This window comes from Narcine bancroftii, assembly GCF_036971445.1.
Source record: "Narcine bancroftii isolate sNarBan1 chromosome 12 unlocalized genomic scaffold, sNarBan1.hap1 SUPER_12_unloc_2, whole genome shotgun sequence".
NCBI lineage: Eukaryota > Metazoa > Chordata > Chondrichthyes > Torpediniformes > Narcinidae > Narcine > Narcine bancroftii.
The window spans coordinates 8,111,080-8,129,692 of NW_027211808.1; the positions used below are offsets into that span (position 1 = coordinate 8,111,080).

General features: G+C 43.9%; 1 protein-coding gene across 10 annotated transcripts in view; it reads right to left on the bottom strand.

The window, feature by feature from the left end:
- Window positions 1-1,722: 1,722 nt before the first annotated feature.
- LOC138750161 (F-box/LRR-repeat protein 20-like) overlaps window positions 1,723-18,613 on the bottom strand; it is a 275,336-nt gene continuing 258,445 nt past the window's right edge. For 6 of the 10 annotated variants that reach the window (XM_069912307.1, XM_069912308.1, XM_069912309.1 and 3 more), the window contains 5 exons: window positions 14,740-14,796; window positions 13,263-13,475; window positions 8,249-8,440; window positions 6,255-6,314; window positions 1,723-4,300 (listed from right to left, as the gene is read on the bottom strand). In XM_069912307.1, the coding sequence (XP_069768408.1) occupies window positions 4,238-4,300; window positions 6,255-6,314; window positions 8,249-8,440; window positions 13,263-13,475; window positions 14,740-14,796 (585 nt within the window). In that variant the 3' untranslated portion in view covers window positions 1,723-4,237. Of the gene's footprint in view, window positions 6,315-8,248; window positions 8,441-8,988; window positions 9,150-9,181; window positions 10,297-13,262; window positions 13,476-14,739; window positions 14,797-18,613 lie in introns of those variants that run through there. The other 4 variants (XM_069912311.1, XR_011349123.1, XM_069912312.1 and 1 more) reach the window with 4 other exon arrangements.

Here is an 18,613-nt window from a genome sequence, read left to right on the forward strand (position 1 = left end):
TTTTAAAAGAAAAGATGAAGGAAATCTAGGAAAAGACAGAACTTATGCATTTGTATATCATTTTTGTAAGAAAACTGGTCAGGTGATTATAAATTGTCTAGTCTTGGAAAAGAAAAAAAAGATGTTATACCAGAAGCATGTATTCAAACAGTGGAATTTAAGGAGAGCAGAGGTGCCAAATCTGGAAAGGAGGTCATGGATGTTTTCAAGCCTTTTGTGTCAGAGGGTTTTGTCTCAATAAAGCAGGTATAACCACAGCCTCCAGTTAAAATTCTTAAGAGATACTGGGGCTGCTCAGTCAATATTGTTGGGAGGAGTTTTAACTGTGGATCAAAGGTCTGACACAGGGGAAACAACTTTGATTAAAGGTGTTGGAGGTGAGGTAGAGACAATATTGATTCACAAGGTTGCGCTGAATTCAGAATTAGTCAAAGTTGTAGTAGAGTAATTCCAAAGTTACTCATGCAGGGCGTCTCGTTTTTGTTGGGGAATACTTTGGCAGAGGATAAAGTTGGGTCAGTTTTAAGATTGACAAATTGGCCTAGTAAAGATGTGGTTAGAGGGGATGGTGAGATATATCCTGCATGTGCGGTAGCTATGTCTGAAACTAAGAAAATGATGACAGCTGAAGAAAATCCAGTTGATAGAGATTTGCCCAGTACTTCTGAGGTACTTTTGAAAGAGCAGGGTCATATTGAGAGTAAGGATTTCTTTTTGTCAAGGAAACAGTTAATTCAGCAACAGAAAATAAGATACAGATCTTGTTAGCATAAGGGAGAAAGCAGTAACTGAACAGGAGATTAAAGTAATGGCTTGTAGATATTACTTAAAAGGTTAAGTGCTGATGAGAAGATGGAGACCTCTTGATATTCCTGCTGATGAGGAGTGGGGAGTGATTCATCAGGTGGTTGATCCTAGAAATTACCAGAAGCAAATATTCTAGTCCACAGTACACATTTGGTGGTTATCTTAGTATTAAAAAAAACCATGAATAAGATTTTAAAACTATTTTTTTGCCCTGGTTTGAGAAAGGATGTTGTAAATTGGTGCCGGACATTTCATTTGTCAAGTTGTGGGAAAACCTAACCAGGTTCCTCCAGTAGCTCCATTACAACCTATTCCTGTTGTTGGGGAACCTTTCACTAGGGTTATTGTGGATTATAGGTCCCCTGCTGAAAACTAAGTTTGGAAATCAGTACTTGTTAACAATTATGTGTGAGGTGTTGAGATTTCCAGAGGCTATACCACTGAGCCAAAACAGTGGTAAAAGCTCTGGAAAGAATGATCACAGTGGGATCAAGGGTATAACTATCAAGAACTGTTAAGTCTATCAGAGAAGCAAAGGTCACAGCACAAAAGGTCACTCATGAACTCACCCTCAGCTGGTTCTGGACACTTTCACCAATGGGCATAGTTGTTTCATCAAGTCAAAACAAAGGGTCTATGTCAGACTGATCAAATCTGAATAGAGTCTCATTCAGTAATTGTATTTTTTATTTTTCAAGTCTTTGGCATTTAGGCATTCTCTATTTCAATACTTGCATCTGGTTCAAGTTTATTGCTTTAAGCACCCAAAATGCTTTACCTTTAAGCTCCATAAACTACCAAGGTTGGTAAATCAGTATTTTCACTCTTTATTCTCTAAATCTGAAGAACTAGTTGAACATTAGATTGCTTGTAAACTATACCTTTTCCAAAAAAAAAGAGAAACAAGAGGCACAGTAAAGGAAATACTTCACTATTTAATACATTGGCATTGTATTATGAACACTCAGTGTTTGAGAATATTAGCACAGATTACAATATAGTTGGTATACAATATATACAACACAGGTTTAAATATAGGGATTTAATAAGATTTCAATCTATTGACCAAATGTAACATTTAAATGTAACATTTTCATTTTTTAAAGATGAAACACAAATTGTCAGATTTCTCATTGGTAAGGCCTAAATAGACTTCACTGCAGAGACCAAATCCCTCTTGGCAATGAGAAAAAAAAAAGACAGCTAACTGCCCATGTTTCACTTTAGTGGTTGAAAGATGAAGAAATACAAAAAGCAAATAGGAAGAAAAAAAAATTAAACCTGCTGTTCAGTAAATTTCACGTGGATATGATCAGTGATGTCAAAATGAGCAGTCTTTAAAATCACAAGTTCACTTTGGGATCCAATCCATGGATAGTCTACCAGGCACATACTCACCAAGAGGTTGGGCCTTATTATCTCACATCCAGTTTAACAACAGGTAAACTGTTATTTTTGAATATCATTTTGCTTGGGAATCGTACAGACTTCAGTGTAAGCCTGTGCTGTACCTGGTGAATATGCAGCTCATTTAATTTTCATTTGACAGAGGAAAAAATACATTAAAACCCATCTTGAAGAAAGATACCTCTACACATTTACATATGCTCCAATCACTGACGTGAATAAAGTGAAACTTCCCCTCCTCAAAACAGTGGTACTGGGACTAAAACCTGTGAGGAATCACTCCCTAATAACTAATGACTTCAATCTCTCACATAATTTATAAACAGAATATTGATGGTTGACAATTTAAGGCCACATATCACCCTATGGATTTTTGGGGGAATTTTTCTTCCATTTTATAAAATATCTACATTCTTAAAATGTTTTTTTTTCTTCAAGTAGCTTTTCCCTTGCATAAATAAAATTAACTGCACTGTTTCATTAGACATATTACAACAATCAATGCTTAGATTATGTTGGAGCTCTTTCAATTATTTTTCTTCAGTTAAGATTAACACTTTCATCTACTCTGCACTATCAAATTTGCTCATTACTGCACTCTAGTCAAATATGTATCAGTGTTGAGGTTTGTCTACATCTATATGTATTCTGGCAGAAACCTATCTTAAATTTAACATCTTAAATTGGACTTTCATTTGTTAGTGCACCCCTGGCTCCTCCCTTCTCCTATCAAAAGGTTCAAAGTTGGATGACAGTTCCCCACCAAATTGGGCTCTTCTGTCTTGTTTTGTGTGGCTGCTTATGGTGAGAGCACAGGAGGGGTGGAGAAAAATATTCTCATTATTATTTCACTTTTGAAAAGATTAGATCCATTTTTACCATAATTTCTCTCAATTTGACTGTCTCAGTAACTGAAGTTTGGAGAATTTAAAACAAAACAGTAAATCCTTACATTACCACAATATTTTAAAATCTTTTTACACTTTTTCACTTTAAGAAGACTCCAAACCAAACATACTAATTACTTCATAAATGGATGTGAATTATCCTCTATTTTGTAAAGTGGTTTGCACTCACATCATGCCAACCTTCCCACACCTCCAAATAAGATCATTAACTTTAAAATACTGTGACAACTATTGACAAATTCCAAGCCATCATCCAAAAACTATTACCATTCTGAATACCGCATATACTGGACATTCATCACAAACATTTGACTGGCTGAAGACCAGGACTAAAATCAACTCAGGAGCTTGGACTAATCTGTGTAAATTCAAGAGTGAGGAAATGTGTATCCTGTTTAAAGTGCAGTACAGCCAAATCACAATTATGAACTCTGCTACATTAACTTGATATTATATCTTATCAGTCTTATCAGCAGACCACTCTGCTTGTATCATCTCAATATTATATATCATGTTCTGATATTCTGATTTTCATAAAGTTATCAAATTAACACCAAACTGAAAAAAAACACGTAAAAAAATTGTGCAGCAGCGCATATGCTGAATCCACATTCCCACTGGAGGACAGAAACATAATCTAAAGTGGAGACATGAGGATGGCAGCGAAGTGGTTATGTTACTAGTAATCCATAGGCATGGATTACAACAACTAGGGAATTTAAACTCAGTAGAAGCTGTCAGTGGAGATTGTCATCAAATTCCAGCTGGCAAGAAAACTCAAACTTTGATCTCTTGCCAAAGTTAAGGCAGCCAATTGGGGACAACCTCGAGCAAAACTGCATTGCATTTTCTTTCAAATAAACAGTTTTAATGAATGGAAAAGGCACAAAAGATAATTAGTGCTTTAAAAATGAATTTGTTGTTAAAATTGATTGAATTGGAAAGCTTGAAAGAAATAAATTAAAAAAAATAAAGTACATTGATAACAACATATGTCATACAAGAAATTAATTTTTTTCATTTTACCATTACTTCCATCTGATACATACAATTGGGTTATACATCTACAATAATAAATAAGTTAATAACTCTGATACGAACACTTCTTGTGGATTTCATTTCTGTTTTTTTTCTTTAAAAGAGGGACTGGGTTCAAAGATCTTCTCACATTCCATTCCCTAAGAAGACAAACAATGGAATAGATAGTGGCCACAGGTTGAATACTCAACCTCAAAATGTTTTGTTTCATTGTCTTTAATGAAATGTAATTCTTGAAGAAGAAATCAACATACACCCTCTTCAAATTGCAAATTCAGAATGTGACCAATTTCCTTTGCGTTCAGAAGCAGCTAAAGTAAAATGGCATTCCAGTCAGTGATAAAATTTCTGTGCCATAAATACAGATATGCCTTCAGTAAAGGAGGCCTACATCTCAGCTCAAATAAAAATAATCCCCAGAAGCTATTGATCCAATTGTGAGAGGTCACACTTTAAATAAGTGTTTAATGCTTAAATTTCATTCATTGATAAACATTCTCAACAAACTTTCAGGAATAATAATTCAGGAATGCACAATTTCAGAACTAAGCAAGTTCCTGCAAGCTTAGTTTAAAATGCAAAGAATGAAAACATGGAAACAATGATGAGACTTGCTTTAATTCTCACTCTTTCCAGAATCTAAAATGAAAAATTTGGAAACCTCCAAGGCAGACTTTTACACATTTTAATTTCTGGCCAACCCTCCAACATTTGGCATGTTTTAGATCTCTGAAAACACTCCTTACTCACTTTGGTAGATTTGTAGTGTTTTATCCAAAACAAGATAGGGATTGTTTGACAATGGCTACATCGAATAAGACAGGCAGATCATAAGACAAATGCTACTATTTTGTTTCAAAATTTTTTGAACTGCGCAAACCACTAACCACCTCTGAACCTCTGAAGAGCTGACACCCCAAAACTCACAAGGTTAAGATGTATCATGAACGGACTGTATTGCACAATATGTTAATAGGGCTTAAAAATCCACCCATTCTTGTAAACAAGCAAAGAGAAAACCCCAACAGTTCTCCAATGATTCATGTAAGTTTAACAACCAGGTATGCTTCCTCATCTGTACCGTCTATCAAGATCAGCCAGGTTAAAGGGGTCGTAAAATTCACTTCAAGTTCAACAATCTTTGAAGTGAATTTCAACTCGAGCTCCCAGTCTACATTTCTATCCATTAATTCTATTAAAATGCAATAAATGAAGATGGACGGTCTTGGACTGTACCCACCCCAACCCTAAATCAAGATCAAACAGCAATGTTAACACATGGTCACAACTTACATCAACACTGGACATTGTGCGTGGTACTGAAGCCATCCATTAACTCAAGGAACCATACTCTATGTGTTCAGGTGGAGAGATAATTGACCCAAACATTGCACAAGAAACAAAATATTCAGAATATTTCAAGAGGAGAATGAATCACCTGGTTGCTACAGAAACCATGCTAGAGTTCAAGACAGAAGCACAGGACACAACGTGCAAAGGAGCCAAAACCATGAACTACAGAACCATCTGGCAGCTCTTTTCCATGGAAGGAATGACAGATATACTGCTGTTTTAATTTTTGTGCAAAACTTTAATAAGCCAGAGGAGCCACAAATGGTATGTTACAATTCCCTTCCTTTTCCATGTAGAGAGACTAATGGGGGAAAGGGGTTAGTGCAGTTTAATGAGGCTATGTCTCACAGAACTTGTGTGCTGCTGGGTTGCATTATATCTTTCAGAAATTGGTACATAAAGACTTTTCCCCACTGCAATACATGGAATCTAATTTCTTTTCTTAAATCCAAAAAATAAATTATCCATTCTCTTGGGAAAATTTGAACTGGATCATACAGTGACAGAACTAATACATATCTGCACCCACTGACATCGAAGGTGCTGCCTGGTAACCATGTGATTGGTCATAGCCTAAGTGATTGGACAGCCCTTACTGTACAGTCACACAATGCACCAGGATCAATGCTGACGATGGATTCAATCGCCTCCATTGCAATGCTCTTCAAATAGATTTGGACAAAAAAGTCAATGTCATAGAACGATACAACATTTGCAGAGACGCTGGCGACCACCACTCACTGAGGCTGGAGGTGTCACTGGAGCAAAGTAAGCATGGACTTTTATGTTGGGCAAGTGTGTCTGTAAGTTAAAAGGAAACAGACATCAAAAGTGTGCTGAAATCAAACGAGAATACAGTTAGTCACAGCTTTTTTCCCAAACATAACCTCTAAAGATCAATGTGACTAGTTAATTTGCAGATTGTTTGCAACTGTTACAATTCCTGTTAATTAGCAGCAAGGTAGATAAAAGTAAAAACAATGCTGGAGAAACTCAGCTGGTCAGACAGTGCATTTTATGTAGCAAAGCTTGATAGAACCAACATTTCAGGCTTGAGCATTCCATTAAGGTATGGACAATATCCAAACAAAATGGTGGAGGGGAAAGGGGAAGGATCACAGTCCCACAAAAGCAGGGAGTAATAGATGAATAAGGGTGGGAGAGCACACATAAGCATGCAGGGGGAAGGAGGGTGGTTCTGTGAATGGAGAGTGAAGGGGTGGAAAGTTGGAGAAAATGAAACAAAAAGGAGGGAGGGAGGGAGAACAGAGAGTTGGTTATCACCAAGACCATCTATTTCTATCTTTGTTACCTTCTAATTTGCTTCTTCTGCTGCTGAAACAAATCATTATGATCTCCAAATCTGCCTTCCAAGGCACCTTGAACCGCCCTTCAGACAACAGAAGCTCTTGTCTCTCTCAATTCACTCAAGACCTATCCTCCACTGTCTCTCAGGAATACAATTATTTTTTAAATGCTTATCTTTTACAAATCACTATTGCATCGCAACTTGTACATGCTTATGTAGTCCACAATTCCTCTGACATCTTGTGCATCAATGATTTTAATTGCACATTGTTGGGCACTACCAGTTGCCCCAATAATCACAAGGACAAAGACTGAGGGGAACAATAGGCTTTATTGTACAGAAGACTTGAGCTGACCCAGATCCAAGCTAGGAAAGTTCAAGGAAGGGAGAGGTGGCCTGACCTTTATGGCTGGGTCTCAGGGGAGAAGTCCAGGTGAGAGTGTAATCAGGGGCTGCCTTTACCAGCCAATTAGTGCATACAATCCTGCGGGACTGCTGGGGAGGCAGGCATGTCTGTGCTCTGCTATTTGGGAGGGGAATCGGTCTGGGGGGGGGGGGGGTGGGTCTGGGTCAGGGTGATGCTTGAGGGCTCTCAGGAGGAAGGGGACCTTCTGGATGACTGACTCCTGGAGAGGGGAGTCAGGTGGCTCAGCCTCCAGAATTGCATTCCCATGTGGGGTGGCCGCTCCGTAGGAATGGACGGTGGCAGGGAGGGAGGTTTCAGGATCCCCAGCCCTCGCCAGGTCTCAGATAGGCCATCGGGGTACCTCAAAAATGCATATTGTAGGTGGGCATGTTTGAGGTGTACTACTTCCACCAGTGGGTCTGTCTTATGGCTCCTCACATGTCTCCATACCAGGACTGTCCCTGGAATTGCCAATCAAGGAAGAATGGAGGCACCATTCGCCGATCTCCTAGGAAAGCAAACAAACGTTCATGTGGGGTGGTGTCAGTCACGGTGCACAGGAGCGATCAGATGACGTGAAGTGCTTTGGGTAAGACATCCTGCCAGTGGGATACCGACATGTTTTTGGACCTAAGGACCAGGAGCACCACCTTCCCAATGGTGGCATTCTCCCTTTCCACCTGGCTATTACCCCTGGGGTTATAGCTGGTGGTCCTGCTGGTAGCTATGTCTCTGGCCAGGAAGTACTGCCCCAGTTCCTCATTCATGAACGAGGTCGCCCTATTGCTGTGGATGTATTTAGGGTACCCAAACAGGGTGAAGATACTGTGCAGCGCTTTGATTACCATCGCCAAGGTCATATAGCAAAGGGGAACCTGGAGAACTCATTCACTACCGTCAGGAAGTAGACATTCCTATTTGTAGTGGGTAGAGGGCCCTTAAAATCGACAATGAGTCATTCAAAGGGACATGCAGCCTTGATGAGATGCGCTTTCTCAGGCTGGTAGAACTGCGGCTTACATTCAGTGCAAATCTGGCACCTTCTGGTCGTGGACTGGATGTCCTCAACAGAGTACGGACGGTTCCTAGTCTTGATGAAGTGTAACCTTGTGATTCCAGGGTGACACAGACTGTCATGGAGGGTCTAGAGATGGTCGAGATGTGCACTGCATGTTCTCCGGGATAGGGCATCTGGGGGATCGTTGAGTTTACCTGGTTGGTACAAGATGTCGTAATTATAATTGGAGAACTCGATCCTCCACCTAAGAATCTTGTCATTCTTGATTTTACCCCGCTGTTTAGTATTAAACATGAAGGGCATGGCCCTCTGGTCTGTCAGCAAGATAAACTGTTTACTGGCCAGATACTGTCGTCTGTTGCGCACTGCCTCAATGATAGCTTGGGCTTCCTTCTCAACTGAGGAATGACATACCTCAGGAGAAAAACACTACTGGCCTGCCTGTCTGGTTAAGAGTGGCGGCTAGTGCAAAATTGGAGGCATCGCTCTCCACCTGCCCTTTGCGATGTCTCCTCAGATCTGATAGAATGCAGCATGGGCTTCCACCGATAACGGGAAAGTTATGGACTGGGAGTTATCAGGGAATGGGTTTTATCATCGTAATTGGGCACCCATTGCGCATATTAAGAAAACAGCCCCAGGCACCTCTTCAGCGCCTTTAGGGTGTTTGGGACTGGGAACTCCATAATGGGTTGCATGTGGTTGGGGTCCGGGGCAATGACATTCTGTGTTGAACACTCACTTGTCCTTATTGTATGTCAAGTTGAGAGACTTGGCCATACGTAAGGACTTTGCGAGGTTGGTGCTGTGGTCCTGCTGGTTGTGGCCGCAGATGGTGGCATTGTCGAGATATGGGAATGTTGCCTTCTGCTTGTGCTCCTACACCATCCAATCCATAACTCTCTGAAAAGCAGAGACATCATTAGTAACACTAAAATGCACCATCAGAAAAAGAATGCCATCGGCCTCAAAACCCATGTAGAGCCAGTCGCTTGGGCAAAGGGGGAGTTGAGAATAAGCCGACATGAGGTCAATGTTTGAGAAGACTCTGTATTGTGCAATCTATTGACCAAGTCAGCTATTCGTGGGTAGGGGGTATGCAACTGGGTGAAGCGATTGATAGTTTGACTATGGTCAATCACCATCCAGGGCTTGCCCACCCCTCCAACCACGATGGCCTTCACCCTCCATGCGATGGAGCAGGGGGCTATGATCCCCTCCGCTGAGTTGCTGAACCTCACCCGGATGAACGCTATATGGTCAGTGCTATAGCATCTATTCTTGGTGGTAATCAGTTTACAGTCTAGGATGAGGTTCACAAATAATGACGGAGGGTGAGGCTGAAGGTCACTGCTGGAGACTGGGTGCTCGATTGGGGGGCGGGGGTCCCATAAGCTGTGGGTTGTAAATAGTGAGCAGTGGTGGAGGGGCCCTGAACGCCATCATCATGCTCCTGAACTGATTCTGGATTAAAGGCCCAGGAAGATTGGCGCACAGAGCTGGGGCATGACCAAAAATAAGAAGTCCTTATAACACCCCCCCCACCCCCACCGTCAGAGATGCCACACAGTGCCTCTGGATAGAAGTCCGCTGGTCTTTCCCCACCATCGACACAGACCCGGTTATCGGCCAAATGGGGATCATGAGACTACGGGCCCCCCTTGGGGTGGATAAAACCTTTGGTACTGCCACTATCGAAGAGGCAGTTCAATTTGTGCTAATTTACCTCAATCTGCATGATGGAGTTAGTGATCAGGTGAGATCTGGCTTGGTCCAAGGTGATCGCTACCAGGATGGGTGCGTTCTCTTCGTCGTTGGTGGGGAGGCCCGATGCCCAAGATGGCAGCCTCCATGTTGATCACGCTGCCAATGCCAGTGAAAATGGAAGTGATGTCATCAGGGGCGGAAGTGATGTCACTGTTGAGGGTTTCTGCTGTGCAGAGGATGGAGGCAGGAGTGGATAAAATGGCACTCGCCTTACCCTGCACGCAGCCAGCACTGGAAGCTCCTCAGCCATACACGCTTCGCTGCTCTGAGATGGGCTCTGGACCTGCAGACACATTGAGAATGACCCTTTTTCTTGCACCCTGAGCAGGTAGCTCCTTTCGCAGGACAGAGATATCAAGGATGTCTTGCCTGCCTACAGAAGTTGCACCTTGTTGATCCTGGTGCTACTGCAGCCGCAGTCGGGGTGAGTCGTCCCTGATGACGACTCCCAGGATGGTGGCCCTCGTGGCAGCGCTTACTGGGTAGGTCTGCTTCTACGCGTGACTGACTCCATAGGTCTGCAGTGAAACCACAACTGGAGAAGTGCATGTTGTATTACCTTAGTGCAACATCCTTGGAATTGATGGATTGCCATAAAAAAGTGGGTCAAGCAGGCCTACATTCACTGGAGTTCAGATAAATGTAAGATCTCATTTAAATGTACAAAAATTAGACAGACTGGGTTCAGACCCTTTCCAATATCTCATGTGATTGGAAACAAGGGACAATCTCAGGTCACAGAAAAACATTTCTGAATAAATGCAGGAAATATTTCTTCACGTAGACTGTAGTAAAACTGGGGAACTCTATCACAGAAAATTGTGAAAGACAAGTAGCCATATATATATATATATATATATATATATATATATATATATCTTTGGCTTGGCTTCGCGGACGAAGATTTATGGAGGGGGTAAAATGTTCACGTCAGCTGCAGGCTCGTTTGTGGCTGACAAGTCCGATGCGGGACAGGCAGACACGATTGCAGCGGTTGCAGGGGAAAATTGGTGGGTTGGGGTTGGGTGTTGGGTTTTTCATCCTTTGTCTTTTGTCAGTGAGGTGGGCTCTGTGGTCTTCTTCAAAGGAGGTTGCTGCCCGCCGAACTGTGAGGCACCAAGATGCACGGTTTGAGGCGATATCAGCCCACTGGCGGTGGTCAATGTGACAGGCACCAAGAGATTTCTTTAGGCAATCCTTGTACCTCTTCTTTGGTGCACCTCTGTCACGGTGGCCAGTGGAGAGCTCGCCATATAGCACGATCTTGGGAAGGCGATGGTCCTCCATTCTGGAGACCTGACCCACCCAGCGCAGCTGGATCTTCAGCAGCGTGGACTCGATGCTGTCGGCCTCTGCCATCTCAAGTACTTCGACGTTAGTGATGAAGGCGCTCCAATGAATGTTGAGGAAGGAGCGGAGACAACGCTGATGGAAGCACTCTAGGAGCCGTATGTGATGCCGGTAGAGGACCCATGATTCGGAGCTGAACAGGAGTGTGGGTATGACAACGGCTCTGTATACGCTTATCTTTGTGAGGTTTTTCAGTTGGTTGTTTTTCCAGACTCTTTTGTGTAGTCTTCCAAAGGCGCTATTTGCCTTGGCGAGTCTGTTGTCTATTTCGTTGTCGATCCTTGCATCTGATGAAATGGTGCAGCCGAGATAGGTAAACTGGTTGACCATTTTGAGTTTTGTGTGCCCGTTGGAGATGTGGGGGGGCTGGTAGTCATGGTGGGGAGCTGGCTGATGGAGGACCTCAGTTTTCTTCAGGCTGACTTCCAGGCCAAACATTTTGGCAGTTTCTGCAAAACAGGACGTCAAGCGCTGAAGAGCTGGCTCTGAATGGGCAACTAAAGCGGCATCATCTGCAAAGAGTAGTTCACGGACAAGTTTCTCTTGTGTCTTGGTGTGAGCTTGCAGGCGCCTCAGATTGAAGAGACTGCCATCCGTGCAGTACCGGATGTAAACAGCGTCTTCATTGTTGAGGTCTTTCATGGCTTGGTTCAGCATCATGCTGAAGAAGATTGAAAAGAGGGTTGGTGCAAGAACACAGCCTTGCTTAACACCATTGTTAATGGAGAAGGGTTCAGAGAGCTCATTGCTGTATCTGACCCGACCTTGTAGGTTTTTGTGCAGTTGGATAATCATGTTGAGGAACTTTGGGGGGCATCTGATGCGCTCTAGTATTTGCCAAAGCCCTTTCCTGCTCACGGTGTCGAAAGCTTTGGTGAGTTCAATAAAGGTGATATAAAGTCCTTTGTTTTGTTCTCTGCACTTTTCTTGGAGCTGTCTGAGGGCAAAGACCATGTCAGTAGTTCCTCTGTTTGTGCGAAAGCCGCACTGTGATTCTGGGAGAATATTTTCGGCGACACTAGGTATTATTCTATTTAGGAGAATCCTAGCGAAGATGTTGCCTGCAATGAAGAGCAGCGTAATTCCTCTGTAGTTTGAGCAGTCTGATTTCTCGCCTTTGTTTTTGTACAGGGTGATGATGATGGCATCATGAAGGTCCTGAGGCAGCTTTCCTTGGTCCCAACAAAGCTTGAAAAACTCATGCAGTTTGACATGCAGAGTTTTGCCACCAGCCTTCCAGTCCTCTGGGGGGGGGGGGGGGGATTCCATCCATACCTGGTGCTTTGCCACTTTTCAGTTGTTCAATTGCCTTATATGTCTCATCCTGGGTGAGGACCTCATCCAGCTCTAGCCTTAGGGGCTGTAGAGGGAGCTGGAGCAGGGCGGAATCTTGGACTGAGCGGTTGGCACTGGAAAGAGATTGGAAGTGTTCTGACCATCGATTGAGGATGGAGATCTTGTCGCTGAGGAGGACTTTGCTGTCTGAGCTGCGCAGCGGGCTTTGGACTTGGGGTATATATATATATATATATATATATATATATCTATATATATATATATATATATATATATATCTATATCTATATATTGAATGTGTTGAATTCTTGATTCAAAGTACATCAATGATTATTGGGAAACATGGCTTTGAGACAGAGGGACTAGCCACAATCACAAACAATGACTAAGCAGGCTCAAAGGGGTGACCTATTTTTCTTTGATTTATGCTTCTCCATTACCTTTCAGAAGCTCCATAAATCTTAACTCTGACCAGTATTAATTTATTTAAAAATCTAAGTTAAATTTGTTAATAAAATGCCCAGGGCAATTTGAATGTTAATTGGACAATATCCTTAATACATAAAAATCAGTACAAGGTACTGGAGAAGACGGCTTACTTACTCGCAGTCTCTTGATACCAGCTCGTGTTATTTGTTGACAATCGTATAGCTCAATCCTCTCTAGGCTATGACAGTTCTTTAGATGTTCAAGTGAGGCATCTGTGATTAGTGGGCAGTTATCTAACTCAATCACTTCCAATCTGTCGTGGGCACAGGCTCCATTGCCAAGATGGCGGATGCCATCATCGGTGATCAATTCACAGTGAGACAAACTCTGCCAAAAAGAAAAATTGAATTGTGAACAATAAATTGAATTCAGAGTCTTCCAGATTAAAAAAATCCCTGAAAACTAATGAAATGTGAAAATGGATTAGAGGAGGGATTGGAAGTAAACTTGCTCAAAAGGAATTGAGAAAATGAGCTGAGGTAACGGAGTGGAGAGGCAGAAGAGATCAGGAAAGAATTTTGGACAATAGTGTTAAACCAGCAAGAGAGTGGGTGATGCACAAAAAGCTATTGGCAAAGAACTGATCATTTTAGTAGAAAATGGGTTTGAGGGAAGCCCAAGACGCGGAATTGAATCTAGTTCTGAATCTTAAAAGGATGTTCCTTTAAAGTAGTGATGTTTTATTTTGTTGAAATCAGAGATTTGTTTTTCTACCAAATGGAGGCTTCCTGCAAAAGATGCTTAGTCATACTCCAAATAATTTCAAATGATTTGTTGTCTATGGAAAACGAGAAAAAAAAAGACAGCAAATCCTAAAGCTCAGAGCTATTCCAGTAGAAACTGCATCAACAGGCAAATTGTGTAGGAGGGGGGTGGGGGTGGAGGCTTACTTGCCACGAATCTTCTCGTGCCACCATCATGCTTCCCCCTCATTGTGCATGCATCAGCCAGACTCGCACAGCCTGTGGACTCCAGGATGCTGCATTTAACAGTAAATGCCCTTTCTACCCCTTCATTGGTAGATATATGGCCTACACCCTAAAATGGAGGACAAGTTAAAGACTGGCGAGGTGTTGCCAGACCTTCTGTCCTAAGGCTGTAAAGCTGGACTATCTAGCTTAAAATCAGATGTCTAGCCACCCTACCCAGCCCTCCCACCCTGTCTCTGAAGGATTATGTGGTCCCTCATTGAACCCTAGGCATAGAATCCCTGCACTGGACGAGGGGCTGAATGGGGAGAGGAGGCTGAATGGTTAGGGTGCTGGACTGAACTAATCCATGACATTATGTCAATTTCCAAACATAAAAAACTGTAATGATCAATGATTTGAGAGCAGTTCCATACAAAGAATTTAACTCATAAGGCATTGACAGAGTGTCAGAAACATTTTCTTTCAGAATGTTAGAAATCTCAAGCTTGTCATCCCAGCTAAGATTCACTAAGCCTGGTCTCAAATGAAAACTGAGACAAAGCTGACTGTTGTAAAAGGATATTAAGTGTGATTGAACTCTTCGGAATAAATAGAACCATGACCCAAAGGATACTGATCAGACTTGACAAGGTGAATACTTGCTCCACATTTCTACTCACCAGGACTTGCAGCCGTGGACAGTAAATAGAAAGCTGAATTAAAGTATTGTCTGTAATCTGTCAAGAGCAAAAACACAAAATAAACTAAAACTGTATCTGCTTTGCAAACATTAGCTGATCTAACAGAGAGCTGCCACATTTTACAATGGGAAGTAAAAACACAATTCTGGAGAAATTTCAGCAGGTCAAATGGTGTACTTTACACTGCAGATACAAAACCAATGCCTCAGGCTTCAGCCCTTGGTATGCTCGTACTTTAAAGAGGTCAAGCCTGAAATGTCAGTCTTTGCTACATAAAAGACATTGTTCAACCTGCTGAGTTTCTCCAGCATCGTGTTTTAACTTCATTCACAATGTCTGCAGATTTTCATATTTTACATTTATGATGGAAATGTTATGTTTGTTGTCTGCAAAGTTACAAATATAACTCATTGTTCTATCTACATTCAAGCCGCAATGTCATGATAATGTCTAATAATCACTAAACTAATGATTTTGAAATTGGCCCGTGGAAAAATCTCATGGTGGTAGTCAGGGAAAAGAGCACAGTCAGGGGCAGTGAGGAAAAAGGGAGCATTCTTGACATACAGACTTGTTATTATTCAGTCTGCTGCAAAACTTAATGAAGGAGCCAATGCAATAATTTTCTGACAGGGTGGCAGAAATAAATGACCAAAATAAATAGCAACAAGGTGTTCTCACAAGAGCTGGCCTTGGTGGCTGCCATATTGTACTTGCATCACTAAATCAGCTCAGCACCGCCACCACAACCACTTGCACTCCAGTCTTAGTGCCACCACTAAACCCACAACAAATCATTGCCGCCACTAACTTCAACTTGTACAGCGCAGCCACTCACACCCACTTGGCACCCACACTAACGCTCACACCCAGCTCAGTGCTACCCACTCAGTGAAGCCCATTATGCCCATCTTCGCTCAGCACTGCCAATAAGTACCCAACCTGCCCAGTGCTCCCGCTAGCCCACCTCAGCACTTCCCACAAGCCTCCAATACCCAGGGATGTGGTTTGGAGGAGGAATTGGTGGTGAGGAGGAGAAGAGTAGGGGGAAGAGGAGAATTGAATTGGAGAGGAGAAGAAGAGGGGGAAGGATGAGAAGCAGAGCGGGGAGGAGGAGAAACAGAGGGAGAGGAGGAGAAGAGCAAGAGGGAACAAAGAAGCAGAGGGGAGGAGGAGGAGGAGGAAGGTGAAGGAAGGGAGGAGAGGGGGAGGAGAAAGGGAGTGGAGGAGAGGGGAGATGAAGAAGCAGAGGAGAGGGGAGGAGGAGAGGGGGGAGGAGGGAGGAGAAACCGGAGGAGGGGAGAAGAAGGAGGGGTGGAGGAGTGGGGATGAGGAGGGGAGAGGGAGGTGGAGAAGAAGAGGGGAGGAGAGGGGGAATGGAGAAGGAGAGGGGATGTGAAAAAGCAGAGGGGACATGATGAAGCAGAGGAGATGTGATGAAGCAGAGGGGGAGGAGAGGGGAGGTGGAGAGGGAGAGAGGAGGGAGAAGGAGAGAGAGAGGTTGAGGAGGGGAGGAGAAGGAGAGGGGTGGAGGTGGAGGAGAGGGGAGGAGTAGGGGAGGTGGAGGAGAGGCGAGATGGAGAAGCGGAGGTGAGGATGAGAGGGGAGAAGCAGAGGGATGGAGAGAAGCAGAGGGGTAATAAAATGAGGAGAAGAAGCAGAGGGGGAGATGTGGTGAAGGAGCTTGGAAGATGAAAGCGAAGCGGGAGGGGGAGCGAGTTGGGGAGGGGAAGAGGTAATCTTCTGACTGTCATTAACTATTGTTCAAGCGAAAATACAAACTGCTGGAGACACTGCGGCCTGATCATGTTTTGGATCCAGACCTGTCTAAATCAAATGTTTACTTTAAGGTCAAAATCACTTATATTTTCCAAGGTTTAAAAAGAAAAAAAAAGAACAAAAGTGTTCTTGGTGTCTTCCGACATTCCAGGGTTTTGTTCTTGGCGGCGATCAGTGTGAACAATGGCCGCATGATGTGAGCTGCCTCCAGGATGAACTGTTGGTAAAAGTTGACCATGCCGGTGAATTTCTATAGGCCCATGAGTGTGTCAGGCTTTGGGATCTGGTGTGTGGCTGCGACCTTCTCGAGTGCCTGGGTGCTCCATACGCCGAGATGGTATGGCCCTGGAACTGGAGGGAGTGTTTACCAAACCGTTGACCGTGAAGCCAAACTTTTCCAGGTGGGTGAACAGCGCACAGAAATGGACCTTGAGTTCTTCGTGGTCCCAACTGGAGATGAGGATATCATCGAGATAAATAAAAACCAAGTCCAAGTCTCTGCCCACCACGGCCATTAGCCGTTGGAATGTCTGGGCTGCGTTTTTGAGGCCAAAGGGCATTCGTAGGAACTCGAAGAGCCGAATGAGGTGACGATCACAAACTTGCCGATTTTGTCAGGGGTGGACTGGGATCTGGTGGTACCTGAACTAGTTTGACTTCCGAGAATACCCGGTGCTGTGCAAGTTGGCCCTGAAGTCCTGTATGTGCGGGATGGGGTATTAGTCATTTAGGTGATGTAGTTCTCCACAAGGGCACCAACCCCTGGAAGTCTTCGGGACCATGTGGAGGGGCTATCTGATCTGCAAACGATCTCCAGCTCCTGCAGTCAGGAGAGCTCATCCTTTGCAAGTTTCAGCTTCTCGGTGGACAACCACCTATCTTTGGTGTGGAGATGGGGGGGGCGGGGAGTCCTCGGTCGACATGTGGTGGCAGACTCCATGTTGGGGTATGGCAGAAGTAAGCTGAGGCTGCAGGTTAGAGGAGAACGTCAAGCATGTGAGAATTTTCGTCCTTGGGGGTACTGATGGAAGCTATCTGAGGGCCGGAAAAGTCTGTGGTGTCAAGGTGGATGGATTGGAAGGTGCAGGTGTTTACCATCCACTTGCATTTGATGTTTCGGACTGTAAGCCCGAAGGAAATTGGCCCCCAACAGCGCTGTGCCCATTGAGGCCAGAACGAAGTTCTAGCGAAACTTGTCCTTGCCGATCTGGATCTGCGCATTGCGAGTGCCAAAAGTCTTGATGGAGGATCTGCTGGCTGCTCGTAGAGTAGGGCCCTATGCATGAGTGTGGGTCTTGAGGGCGATGAGGGGAGCATGCTCAGTTCAGCTCCGGTGTCTACCAGGAACTGTCGGCCACTGAACTTGTCTGTCACATGAAGGAGGCTGTTCGCATGGGCAGCCACCACAGCCATTAATGTCCCTGGAATGTATGGGGTTGCCTTCACTTGCGAGCTTGAGCCCCCTGCCCCCAGCGCTGATGATAGAAACACCAGGTTGGGGGTGTTCTTCCAGTTTGTGCTTGGGGAGCGCTTGTGGCTGCTAGGCCCTAGGTGGGCGACCTGGCTGACAACGGCCTCGTTTTCTCACTTGGTCTGCCAGAGGATGTCTGCGTGGGCCACGACTTATCATGTATCAGAGAAGTCCTCATCTGTTCGAGGAAAATCTGTTCAAAGAGGAAGCAGGGTCCTCTGCTAGCACCAGCCTTTAATCCTTGAAGGCAGATGGGTTCTGTCACCCAGACCATCCAGGTGTAGGAGCCAGGGTGGGTCGAGGATGAGGTCGTCCACCCTGGCCGCGGTTTCTTCATTGAGCACACTCATGAACATTGAGGTGTCTGATGTCACGTGTCGGAGGTTAAACTGCGCTTCTGCCTGCCTGATCCAAGTGCGTGGGCAATGAGTCCAAAAGGGGGAATGTTTCACCGCCACCGCATTGATTGCTGCGGAATACATATTGGGAGGCCAGAAAACTGTTTGGATTTGCTAGGGTCACCAATGTACTGACTGCTACACAGATTGGAATATACCACGGCCACTTTGGAGGTTTCAACGAACTGTTTATTTAAACTTCACG